The sequence below is a fragment of the Dermacentor andersoni genome, chromosome 8 (assembly GCF_023375885.2).
Source record: "Dermacentor andersoni chromosome 8, qqDerAnde1_hic_scaffold, whole genome shotgun sequence".
NCBI lineage: Eukaryota > Metazoa > Arthropoda > Arachnida > Ixodida > Ixodidae > Dermacentor > Dermacentor andersoni.
Window position 1 is genome coordinate 141,523,595 of NC_092821.1, and position 13,052 is coordinate 141,536,646.

At 48.3% G+C, this 13,052-nt stretch overlaps 1 protein-coding gene across 1 annotated transcript in view; it reads right to left on the reverse strand.

Moving 5' to 3' along the window:
* The window catches only part of Myo10A (unconventional myosin 10A), a 118,412-nt gene that overhangs the window by 7,998 nt on the left and 97,362 nt on the right, over positions 1 to 13,052 (reverse strand). The window contains exons 39-47 of the mRNA XM_072284133.1: positions 10,776 to 10,969; positions 9,790 to 9,914; positions 8,444 to 8,579; positions 7,923 to 7,995; positions 7,670 to 7,746; positions 7,473 to 7,555; positions 4,259 to 4,389; positions 3,638 to 3,732; positions 2,501 to 2,675 (exon numbers count right to left, since the gene is read on the reverse strand). Coding sequence (XP_072140234.1) covers positions 2,501 to 2,675; positions 3,638 to 3,732; positions 4,259 to 4,389; positions 7,473 to 7,555; positions 7,670 to 7,746; positions 7,923 to 7,995; positions 8,444 to 8,579; positions 9,790 to 9,914; positions 10,776 to 10,969 — 1,089 coding nt within the window. The remainder of the gene's footprint in view (positions 1 to 2,500; positions 2,676 to 3,637; positions 3,733 to 4,258; positions 4,390 to 7,472; positions 7,556 to 7,669; positions 7,747 to 7,922; positions 7,996 to 8,443; positions 8,580 to 9,789; positions 9,915 to 10,775; positions 10,970 to 13,052) is intronic.

The window sequence follows — 13,052 nt, forward strand, 5'->3', positions numbered from 1 at the left end:
ATAGCCAAGCTAGGCGACAGCCGCTCAGCCAAGCCAAGCCAACAGAAATTATTGCTAACGCGCGAATTAATTGACAGGAAAAAGATCACAGCGCTGGTAGACTTGTGCCTTCCTATTTTCTTCTGCACCCCGTCTGCCCCTAGAGTTGTGCCATAGCTGTAATATTTCCCAAGTACGTTTACCAACAGGCCGTCACACCATCTTCCACAACGGCTACATTTGTCATTCAGCAACTTGGTCATTACCGGGCAATTTCAACTGGACCACAGATTGACATCTACGGAATTGGCGGCAATACGGGAAGGCTGTCCGTTTTTTGAGAAACCCAGACACCGCATGAATGGACGGTGTTCTGCGATGCCAAATCAGCGTTGCAGGTACTAAAATGCTTTTTAAAGGAAGGGCCATATTACCTGCTCGAGCTGGAGATCACCGAACTTCATCACAGTGCCCTGCGAGGTGGTCGATTTACCATATTTTTATGGGTGCCTGGTCATTGCGGTGTGATTTGCAATGAAGTCGCTGACCGTGAGGAAAGATCGGTATTCTATTCCTGTGATGAAGTGTGGATTGCCTACTGGCGACCTGACACAGTGATCAGGGCACTCATGGAGGACCTTACAAAGACATACAGAGCCCGCGCTGACATCTACAGACGCCTACATAGGACCGACCCAGACGGTGAATTCTGTTTGGCCCCGAAATTACGCAGAACAAAGCGTCATTGGTACGCAGGATTCGGATAGGCTTTGCTTATTTCATCGGCCAGACAGTCGAACAGCCCTGATTGCGAACACTGTTAGACTCCTGAAACACTGGAACACATATGCTATTGCCCAGCATTTACGCTGGGGCGAAGGACATTGGATAACTCCCTAGCCAGCGTTGGCAGGCAACCACCGTCAGAGGACACTATTCTCGGCCCATGGCCTGACACTGCAACTTCAATGCAGGCAGCTAAAGCGCTGTTGAAGTTTCTGCATGACACAAAATTAGACAAACGGCTCTAGTAGGGTCACTGTTTTATGCCCATAAGCATTCACCACTTCTCTTACCATCATACATCCCAGTACTTTCACTCCCCTACACTTCCATAGTGCGGAGCCCCAGACTAGGGCGCACCAGTTCTGCCCAACCACCATGGATTTCTTATCAAGAAAGGAAAAATTATCACCCTCTCTACCAACAAACCCAACATATGCGGATGCCTAAATCTAACTACACGAGCCTTTATTACTGCGATTACAAGGGCACTCTAGGCGAATATGCGCCGTCATTTCTGGCTGCATTCCACAAGTTTATGCATGTCCTATATGCAAAGAACCTATACTATTCAATCGCCAAGGCTGCCCAAACCAAGTCATACGTTTTTGACTGAATAATGCTCAGAATTTTTTAGAATGGCAGCCTGTAAACGAATGCCATGAAACATAACGTTCACATTGCATGGCTTTTATCTTAAATATTTTCAGACTATCAGATATTAAAAAGTGTTAAACAATATTTGTGCTCAAACATGAAAGTGGGGTAATTTTACTGGTGCGCATCTTTCTAGGCAGTATATAGTGGAGCCTGTGCGATGCCATCGCAGACCCTACACGGCGTGTTAATACTATTAAGGGCGGCAGAAATTTTTACGCACCCATGTATGTCGCATCTGCGTAAGTCGGACTGGCGTTTAGTTGGAACACCCTCCGAGGAGTTCAAGCGTAACACTAAACTTTGTTATCGTTGTCAGTGCTAAGCTGCCAACGTTTCTCTATCACTGTCACACCATCACTGTCACACCATCACTATCGCACCATCACTATCGCACCATCACTATCGCACCATCACTATCGCACCATCACTATCGCACCATCACTATCGCACCATCACTATCGCACCATCACTATCGCACCATCACTATCGCACCATCACTATCACTCTATCACTATCACTCTATCACTATCACTCTATCACTATCACTCTATCACTATCACTCTATCACTATCACTCTATTTATCCATCTATCTATCTATCCACCTATCTTTTTTGCTTTTGGCACACATCGAGCGCGGTCGCCGCAGTCGCGAACGACCACGAGCTCAGCCGTTCACAAATCATAGCGGTTTGTAAACAGAGGTCCGGACCAATTGCGATAGCGCAAATATTAGCGAAATCGACCAATGGCAGGCAGTTCACACCAACCAGAACCTTCGTGATTTAGGCCCGGGCCGCGTTTTCTACCCGTAAAGTGATCGACGAGCATCACAAGGCTGGCATCTTTTGAACGTAACAAGCAGCACATATTTTCCTTCCTGTACTTAAGCCTTCCTGTACGCACCCACACACAACCGTTCGCCATATACTTTCAATCACGGCCACGTTACGTATATACAGGGCTAAATGAAGGACGGCTTCGACCCACGATGCACCCTCGAAACGGCCGCTCAAGAGAGCATGCACCCTGCCGCGCACCGGGAGCTGCGCTCGAAAGACGCCAAGTCGTTCGACTCACCGCCTTCGACGATGCAGTAGAGCGAGAACTCGTCCATCTCGGTGCTGCCCCGGACGCCCAGGATGCCGCAGATCTCGTCTATGATGTCCTCCACCACGGTCGTGGACTTGGTGTTGATCACGCGCTCCGTGCCACCGGGCAGCCGGTAGATCTGCCGCTTCGAGTTGCGGCCGGCCTGCGTCGAAGACGAGACGACGGTTTAGACTGCTAGCCCATTGTGCCTGTATATAGGGAATCGCTCCAGCCGCTTCAACGGCACGATATATGCATATAGGTTGGCACACTTTACTCTCGAGTCGTGAGCACGCTCACTGACAATCACACGCGCTCAAGTCACGGTCGTGAGTGCGAGTACAAACCAGAGTTAGTACTGGTCGAGTTTCGTTTGACGTCAACATCAAGAGCTACCGGATGGTACGCTGGTCAGCCGCCGCTATTAGTCGCCGCTGCTCAAAATAAGGGATAGACGAGCCCGCGTGTACACCCTTACAGCTTTTTTGAACGCAAGAGGTGCGAGTAATAAATCGCGATTTACACCCTTATTGCAAAGGTGTAAACTGTAAAAGGGTGTAAATTAATGTCGCACTCTTACACCCTTTTAGACATAAGGGTGCGAGTAATAGACCGATTTACACCCTTATTCACTTTTAAGGGCGTAAACTATTTCACAGCGTACCGGCCGCCTATACAGACGCGAGTGTGAGCGTGAGTGCAGGCGATTAAGAGCTGGCGTATGAACGCTAGTGAATACCAGTGAGGTGAGTGAATGCGAGTATGAAAACACGAGTGAGTGCCGATGAGTAATTTTGGACGCGAGTGAAAAGTGAGTGGGCGCTGATGAGTGTGCAGTGGACACGTGCGAGTGCCAGTTAGTGCGTATCCCGAAACAACGACAACAAAGAACTAATGGTGAGTGAGTGTCCACCGATTCTGCCGACGCATGATGATACGCAGCAGAACTGATAGTTGGGCGAGTTGGTACGAAGTCATAGTAAAATATCTTGCGCGCACAATTGACAAGGACACAGTGTGTCTCCCTTCACTGTGTCCTTGTCAATTGTGCGCAAAATATTTTACTATGAATAATACGCAAGCTTTAACGGCAGGGAACGCGCGAAGACCGACGACGTTACTCACCGATATGGCCGCGATCTCCTCGATGCTGGGAACGTTCTTTCGGCCTCCGTACTTGAACGTCTTCCTCAGGTTCTGCAGGCACACCATGGCCGTACCTGTGGAAAAGGCAAACGGAATTGCTCGCACTGCGGGTTCGTTCTGTGAGGTTGTTATATGTCTCTCGTTGGCACAAAATATGGGCACGTGACAGCGGTTTTCACAACAACCCTCGTGTATTGGTCTTTTAATTTGCTGCTGTCGAGGTTGCAGTTCAAGTTGATTTTTCGATCGCACGCTCGACCGTATAAACCTCCTCGACTGGTCGCTTTCGAGCGCCAGCAGAACACGTACACACCGTCCACTATGAGCGCGCCGCGTTCCAGCACAGAGGGGCGCTCTCACCTTCGAACTGCGAATTAATGCAACCGAAATCCAACAGAATTCCGATCACGTGACGTAAAATGTATGCCATCCCATAACACTCCACGAATTTCGAAGAAAAAAGAACAGGATTGCCATTTGGGGCAGCGTTCTGCGACTCGGATTTTGGCGAAAACTCCACGACCTTCTCTCACTGAATTACGTAAACGTGCGGTATAAGCCCGAGCTATACGTCGTCTGTGAACGGACGGCTTCGCATACCGTGGTAGGCCCTCCGCTTGTCGTAGGCGGCGGCCTCGAGGAACTTGAAGAGGTACGGCTTGAGGTTCTCGGAGCAGTCGAAGTAGGCGGCCACGATGGAGAACAGGCGCCAACCTCGCTGGCAGCTGTCCCTGGAGAGAAGCACGTGGGAAAGCACACATGTAACCGGGTTGTGCTTTGACGGGTCTAGAAGGAGTGATGCAACATGTATATCTCGTTTGTCGCGCACACCACGTTGCCGTACGAAACGGCAACGAACCAGAGCACCCGCGAGTGGAACTACAGCATCGCGAACAACTGGATTCCAACGGACTATATACACAACAATGTCACTAACGGTGTATTCCATGTCGCAGGAAGGAAGCAAGAGCGTGGCTTACCGACTGTGTATGAGTGAGCCAACTATACCGTGACACAAAAGACGTGATACACGATCGATCGAACGGGCAAGCTAAGACTCGGACGGGCAAGCTACACGTCACAGTACTAAAAAAAAGTAGAGATAATCGAAGTACGTACAATGCGTAACTATGTTGGTGTGCCAGACAACTTTTCACTTCCAACTATAAGATATAAGGTGAAAAATCTATGTGGGGATCAGTGCGAGGGTCTAGCACGCTTTTCTCTTGCCCTTGAAGCATGAACGGTCAACAAAAAACGCACGCACACGAGGTGACGTGCAGATATACGTAACGGCGGCTCGTGAAACGCTATCGTTAATCTTAGAAATAAAGCTATCTGCGATTAAGCTAGATTCTGGGGTTTTACGTGCCAAAAAACCACGGTGTAATTATGACACGCCGCAGTGGGAAACCTCGGAATAATTTTGGCCACCTCCGCGGTTCCTTAACGTATACAACCAATGCAGTGTACACGACCGTCCTTGCGTTTCGCCCCCATCGAAATGCGGTCACCGCCGCGATTCGAACCCGCGACCTCGTGCTTTGTAGGAGCGTAACGCCATAGCCGCTTAGGCAGCGCGGCGGTTCAAACTATCTGCAAGCTATTCATTACAAGCGCAATGTTTAGGTGGACCTAATCTAATAATACCGTGTTAAAAGTCAACAATAAACGAAATAACCTGCCTAACTGAGGAACAGTTCTGCCCCAGTTCTATTGCGAGCTGTGCGTTGAGCAACCTTTACAACGAATTTACCTGTATAACGAACGATTTTGGATCCCCCCCTCCAAGCACTTCGCTATACGCGGCGTGCACGCCGATGGCCGCGCCACTGGTGGCGGCCTTGCGCAGAACGCATGGGAGAGGAGCGAGCCGCGCGCCTAGCACGCCGTAGTTTGTTGCGTCGCTGATAGTGCTTCTCCGTCTTATTTCTGTTTTCAGAGCAAAATAAGCAACATCCTTCGCATGTGTGGGATGGCCAAAGCTTCCGAAGAATGTCGAAGAAGAATTGTTGCAGGGTGGGGGGGCTCAAATACCGGCGAAAACGTGCCGGTGATACGGTTCTAATTATTCCCCGCAAAGCCTCATCAGCAGGAGCAACGGTGGCAATGGATCGTAGCTTCGGCGCTAAATTTCTTGTTCTCATCCTTTCCTTTGTCGCTTCGGTGTTTTTTCTTTTTTATTATTATTTTTTTACTCAATTGTAGTTAGACGGGTAAGCGACGAAGTTCGTCTGCAGTGCAACATGCGGTTGAAAGGCATTTCGCTAAAGTTCGGAATGCCGTTTGCCGCTTATATTGTTTTCCGCTTCTTTACCGCGTTGGGCTAGCTAGGCAGCACGACTGCATGAGCGCATTGTTTTGCATGTTAAAGCTACAGAAGTTTGCAAGAACTGAAATTGTTAGTTTTATGTGGCCCGGTAAATCCTCGCACCAGCTGTCGCGCACTTCATGTTTTTACATTTATTTTATGCGTGGCTTCGCCCATGGTTAACTGTTGCTAGTTGCTTCATGCATAACTCTTGATTCTTTTGAGCTGCGAGGTTTTCACCCTGCCTCGTTTGTAAAGGGTATAAATCAAGCTGTGTCTTATCGGAATGACACCAAGCAAGTGCTTCTTTAACAGCTTTATTCATTTCGCCCGAGGGCACCTTAGATATTGTGGATTTTTGGGAAATGTGTTTAGAAAATAGGTAGCTCAGGGCGAGAATTGCTAATAGTTACTGCATATGGTATTTTTGTTCTATTTTTCGCTGATCCATTTTTCGCTGAGTAGTTCGCGTCACGTCATCATACCTTGATGCTGTCTGAGCAGACTTAACACGCCGAGTGATTTGTTTGTTTCACAACGTAGTCGCTTCTTGCAAGTGAATTTTGCACTCAGCTGAATTATTTCTTATTATGCTTACGCCGCATAGGACTAAACCCGGCCTTGCCGCCAGCGCTGTATCTAATTTGACTGGCGCTGCTCTGCCTTTAAATATATCATGTGGCCCTTCTCTCGAGTAACATTTAAAAAAAGTACTGCAATGTTAGTCACACTATAGCTTTGTACGTTTCCAAGCAGTTCCCTTAGGAAATTTAAAATTGCAAAAACTGCAGCGCGAACGGCAGTTCATCGGCGGTACAGCGCTAACACGCGCTTTTATTAACCCGTGCGTTTGGTGGCTTCGTTGACTATAATGTACGCGTTTCTATCAATAAATTCGCAATTATTCTACTTCAGGCGACTTTCACTACACTTATTCGGCGGCGTCACATGTATTCATCGGCAGAAAAATCACAACGGTATATGCAGACATCGCACCGTGCGGATTTGTTATCTAAGTCTGCACTAACGACGGGTGCTTATTATTGAGGTACAGAAGCAGCATTACGGCAAGGGTAGAATTAAACAAAAACAAACGGTCGAGACATCGCATTAGTCAACAAAATTTGTCGGCTAGTTTACATGAGCTCCACTTCATGTAAATGGTCTTCATGGCGTTTGTCTGCGGGACGCACCTGGCGCGTATGTGGACCATGTTGCCCCAAACACCGGTAACATCTTGTTCATACCCGCTCCCACAGAGGTCTGCGTCTTCCCTACAGCTGTCACCGCAGAAGAAGCAGTCTGGCGCCCGAACCAAGGACAAATCGCAGCCGCGAACTTCAGTCACCCTTGCTGCAAAGCGTTGTCGTCTGCTACTGCTCCCACGCGTATTGTTGGAAGCGCCCGCTAGGTGGCTATCAGTGGCGCCTCTATAGGCGGTGCACGCGGCCTATAAAGGCGCTAGACTGTATAAACGGAGATAATCCAACAATTTCCACTTACGGCTTCGAGCTCTTGTTGCTCGTCGTCTGCTTTATTATTTGGCAATAGACTTCGTCCCGCAGGGCGGGATGCTTATGGCAACTCTGAAAAAAAAAAAGAAATAGGTTGTCAGGAAACGAGTAACGCTGCAGGTTCTGTTGAAAAGTCGAGCTTTTTCGTAAAGTACAGAAAGAAAAAAGCCGTTTGGTTGAACTTACAACTAGGATAGAGTAGACGCAGTCCACTTCGGACTGGTTTTTCGACATGGGGTAGTCACCCATGTAGCGCATGATAGCTGGCGAAGAAACAAAGAAAACAAAGGCTTGTATTACGGATTGCAACAGAACGGCTTGCTGTCTTCAGCAGCAGTTGTCTTAGAATCTGACTGTCGATCACAGTATAAAACAACGCGTCGCATATGAACAGTGCAAGCGGAGAAGCAGTAATTGAATGCAGCAGACGGACGCTTACATAGGAAACTTTCTATGGCAAGCTTGTTCAGTTCAGGTGACTCGAGGTTCAGGAGCGAAGCCTTGATGGGAGACTGAAAAGAAAAGCAAAGAAAAAATGGGCGCCAGATAAACATTCGCACGAAAACAGCGCTGTACTTCAATAGGTTGTAACACAGCATACACGATGGTACCATACATGATGGTAGGTTTGTCTTCACTATCGAACCTGAGTCAGCTAGATGTCCTCATCTAGCTATCAGCTAGATGAGGATCTATCATCATCTATCATCTAATTTATCATCTATCATCTCATCTACCTCATCTATCAGCTAGATGTCCTCATCTAGCTGATATGTCCTCTTATGTCCTCATCGCGCTTCCTGTCATTGTGCTACCATTAACTCCGGCCCGAGCGTAGGGTAGCAAACCGAGCTCAACCCTGGTTAGGATCCTTCCCTTCAAAGCTATCCTCCTCTCTTTCACTTTCTTAGCTGGAGCATGCGGCTGGCTACGCGAATGGCGCGGTCCGCTATAGCTGACCTTGGAGAACTTGATGAGCTGGGCGAGCTCCTTCCAGGTCCAGTCGGAGTCCTTGCCCTTCTTACTGGCCTTGAGGTCCTCCAGCATCTTCAGCGAACCCCGAAACGAGCCGTTCTGGTCCCGGAGCATCTCGTACCTGTCACGGGAAGGCCAAGTGTAGGAAGCGTTACACCGACGGCAAGGGTAATGTCATAAAGTCGATACCACCGGTGCGCAATAAGGCTAAGGACTGCGTGTTATGTGACATCTGCGCGAACACACGAAGCGAAACTAGATTAAACGGAGACAACGTATTCATTCATCCATTCTTTATTTGTTTGAAAGCACACGATTGTCGCGATGCAGGAGACTAAAGGCGACGTTAAGTGTCGCCTGACTAGGTCTCTAGTACCATACTGTAAGTTGAACACACTATGGCATTGAAAAAAAAGAAAACAAGAGCAAGATAACATTGTCAACAGCTAGTAAGATAAAATACACAGCAAAATAGTAGCAAGGCAAAGAAAGAAATGGATCACATGAAAAGCATATACACGTATTTTTTTTTTTAGCTGCGCCAATTTTTTAAGACGTTGCCCGTGGCAGATAATACGATTGTAACCCTTGATCTAGATTACTCGATGAGGCGGCTGTTACTTAGAGAAGTCAAAATGGTTAATTTATTAATTAGAGTAATTACGTTGATTATTTCTTAATTATTAACTTTACGCCACATATTTCAATCTAGGAATTTTGGCCGCTGAGATCGCACGGCGTATCCGCTTGGAACGAATTCTCTGGACAGCATCAGTTCCTAGATATTAATTTTCAACGTGTACGTCAAAATGCATCAGTGTTCCAGTTACTTTTGTGCTTCAATGCACGAAACAGCGGTTTCCTAAATAAGTAACGGCAGCAGCAGCACTTTCTGCCCATAATGTTAAACTTAATCAATTTGAGATTCGCAAGGGGTTCTGACGCGAGTCAAACATGTATAAGATAAGAGAAAACCGCCTGAATGCCGACGGACACGATTGCAGGATGATTATAGTGCTAAAATAACCCATGATTACAACCGGCATTTGAACGCGCAGAGTTACCCACTATAAGAGAACTAACAGGGCGAGTGGGTACAAACACTGGCACAGCGTCACCCATGAAGCCGGAGGGAGCAGCACTGATTGCATCGACACGCAAAGTATAGTGGAGTGTCACGTGCATCCTAAGATAACAATATCAGCGGTGCCCTTATCGACGGCACTCTGAATGCCGAGGTACGTTGAGCGGTTAGAGTTACGAAGAATCTAGCTCCAACGGGTCCCGCCAGGGGGCCATCGATGGAACACGGGTGTGCAGGTCCCACTCACCTGTCGAGGCTCTCCCTGAAGTTGAACATGGCGTACTGCAGCATGCTGTGCTTGCCGTCGGCCATGTGGCTCTCGACGCCGTTGCTCGGCTCGATAGCGGGTTCTTCCAGGCTGTCGACGTGGTCCTGGAGGCAGTGCGTTCGTGCAAATCATGCGCTATGTCTGAGCATGGCCCGGGACCGGCTATATGCCTTACGTGGCACATACCACAAGTGTCAAACAAGACTTTGAGCACTGTTTCTTTTTTCATTTTGACGAAGGCTCGCCGTGTGTCATAACGTAACACCGACGTCAAAATGTCAGAATTTACGGGGTGCAGAAGTTGTACTGACGTCACCCGCTGTGTTCCGCTTATGAAGCGCGGTCACTCGCGACAAACACGCTGGTGGCAGCATAATCATCGGGAAAGCTTTTGTTCACTTTCTGAGTCCGAAGAAAAAAAATCATAACGCGTCACAGTTTAACACACAACCACAAGGTGTAATCACCAATTCCGCTGTTCCCGGATAAGTCTTCTGGTATCCCGGGATTGCATACGTGTGTGCCTGCGCTACGTTAAGTCTTTCCGATAAAGAGTTGAAGTTCCACTTGTGGAATACTGGCATGCCCGAGACGTAGACGCGAGAATTTGCGTTGGTAGCGCCGTCTTGTGGCGAAGAGTTTAACCAGAGAGGACACAAGGCGATTACCAAACCACATTCTACTTAGTTGCTGGTGTCAAGCGTCGACAGCAACATGTCTTTAACATGCAGATAATGGCTTATATTGTTTGTATCTTTTTCGACGAGTACGGGCATGTTATCACAATAATGTCCGTAACGCGTTATTAAAGCGTCACAAGGTGTCACTGCAAGCGTTGTTGCTGCTGTTGAAGCCTCTGGTAAATCGCGGTATTCCGTAAAGCGTAACAGGTCACAGGGACAAGCTGACACTGCTACGACGCCTTTGATGAATGACAAAGGTGCCGGAGGAAGGGAAGTGCGCACCTTAGCCTCGACCCAGGTCGTTGCTCCGTTGTGCGCAGGCGCGTGTTCTGACGGAGAGCGCATGTCTCCCCGAGCACCAACGGCAGACGCTGGGGCCGCCGAGAAGCCGTGCGGTCGAGCAGACGACAGCGGCGCCACGTACTCGCACGGGAACAGGCCGCTGTCGCCGGTGTCCGTGACGCCGTACAGCCAGCCTGCAGTCAGCGTGAACCAGCGCGTCTAGAAAACGTGCTCACAAACCACCCGTAGTGGATATCCCGTCTCACTTAGTTGCGTGAGCCGTACAACAATCTCTTCACTCTCTTGCTCCACCGTCATTCGTATCGCGTCGCTTTGGCTAGCCTCAAAGCTTTAATTACCCATTGCATATTGCAACCTTTCCGGATTTATGTTATTGCGATACCAATTATATGGACACTCCAGGCGCATTTCTGCCGTCGCCGTGACGTTCCGTATAAAGTCCAAGAGCGATAACATCGTCGCCGCGCGCCGTGTGCTGTATGGGCGAGTGAAAGCATGCGAGAGTGAGCCAACGATGACGGCTCAATCTCGCGCGCGCGAGGGAGGAAAGCGGGGAGGGAAGTGCGCAGTCTTCCGCCGCGCGCAAGGCTCCGGGGGAGGGGAGAGAGGGTGGGTTTCCCCTTTGGCGGTTGCTGCGTTCTGCGATGGGGACACAGTGCGCCGAGTAGCGATAGCCTCGTGTGCGCTATGTTTTCGCCGCTTAGTTCGCCTTGAAGCGAGATGCAGCACGAATGTGTATTCACTCGCTGCTGCTGCCGCGTTTCCTTACTCCAGCGTTTTGACAGAAAGTTTTCGCGGTCATTGAGTGAAATGTGTTCGTGTTTGTGCAAGCGTGGCACCATGATTGTTAAGCTAGTCAGTAACGAATGCTACAAGGGTATACGGCCCGTAAAGCTACTATCCTTATTTCATACTAATCTGGTACCGTTATCTACTATTGTTGTTATCGTTACTAGTGTTACTATCGCGCATCAGTACAATTTTGACCATGTTGAAACTAAATTCGTTGTACATGATTAACTTAACAGGACATTCCAGAGTGTAATTGCACGGGATCTGCTCTTTTTACCTAACAGAACTTCGCGCTTGTTTCAGTACACCTGTACATTTGTCCCACTGTATATTCTAATCTCCAGGAGAACGTGTTTTTCACTTTATTTATGTACAGATATGTTGCGTGACTTGCGGATTATCGCCGAAAAGCACAGCGAATTGCGTACACAAAATTAATTAAAATACCATGACTACGCTATCTTGGGATACGGGGCGCAGGCAAAGGACAAAATTGAGGTCTTATGCTCGCCTGAGCAAAGGCATGCGGACCAAGGATTCCGCGATAAAGCCACCAAGATGCGGCGCCTGATTTGGGAGCGATAATCTATCGCTGAGATGGAAGCGCGATTGTGATAGTGCACGGGTCCCTGGGCCACGTGTTGCTCCGCGTGCGAGCGTCATCGTTTCAAATTTCGGTGTTGAGCGATGGCCAACAAAAATACATTTGGTCGCGTCCTCCTGAAGTACTTCGGTGTGCTTTTAAAACATCGGCTAAATTTATCCGGGAAACCCTGTATAATCAGAGCACGGTCAATTCCCTAAGGGGAACTCTCAAGTACCTTTATATACGCATCGGGTATCGAACCCGATACCTCGATCGCGTTCGCGGCAGTGGCATCAATGCCAGAGACTGCTAAGTCACCAGTGCGCATTAGGACGACCTTGCTCAACCAAGATGCTGAAAGATCAGCAAGTTAATCAATGCGCAAACCAAAAAAAGGAGAACAATTAAGAACGCACTCATTCGTGTAACACGAAAAAAGAAAAGTAAAGAGGAATGGACTTATTTATTTATTTAGTATAGGTTGTGTCCAAGTTGCAATCCTGGACGACCACTCACTTGGGTTAGCGGAAGCCAATCTCGAAGGCCGTGCTTTTGTGTACTGCAAGCGCAGAAAGCGATTACAAGGGCCAGAAACACGTCGAAGCCCTCATTGCTAAGGAGACCACCCATTGAAAACGTTGGCGACAAATATGTCCCTAGCTTATCCGCAACGCTATATGATTATCACGATATCTATACCATCATCATCATAATCACATCATCATCATCATCAGCCTGGCTACGCCCACTGCAGGGCAAAGGCTTCTCCCATACTTATCCAACTACCCCGGTCATGTGCTAATTGTGGCCATGTTGATATTTACATAAGCTATATAAATTTGTGTATATAAACTATCAGTTGATAGTTCGCGCTCGGT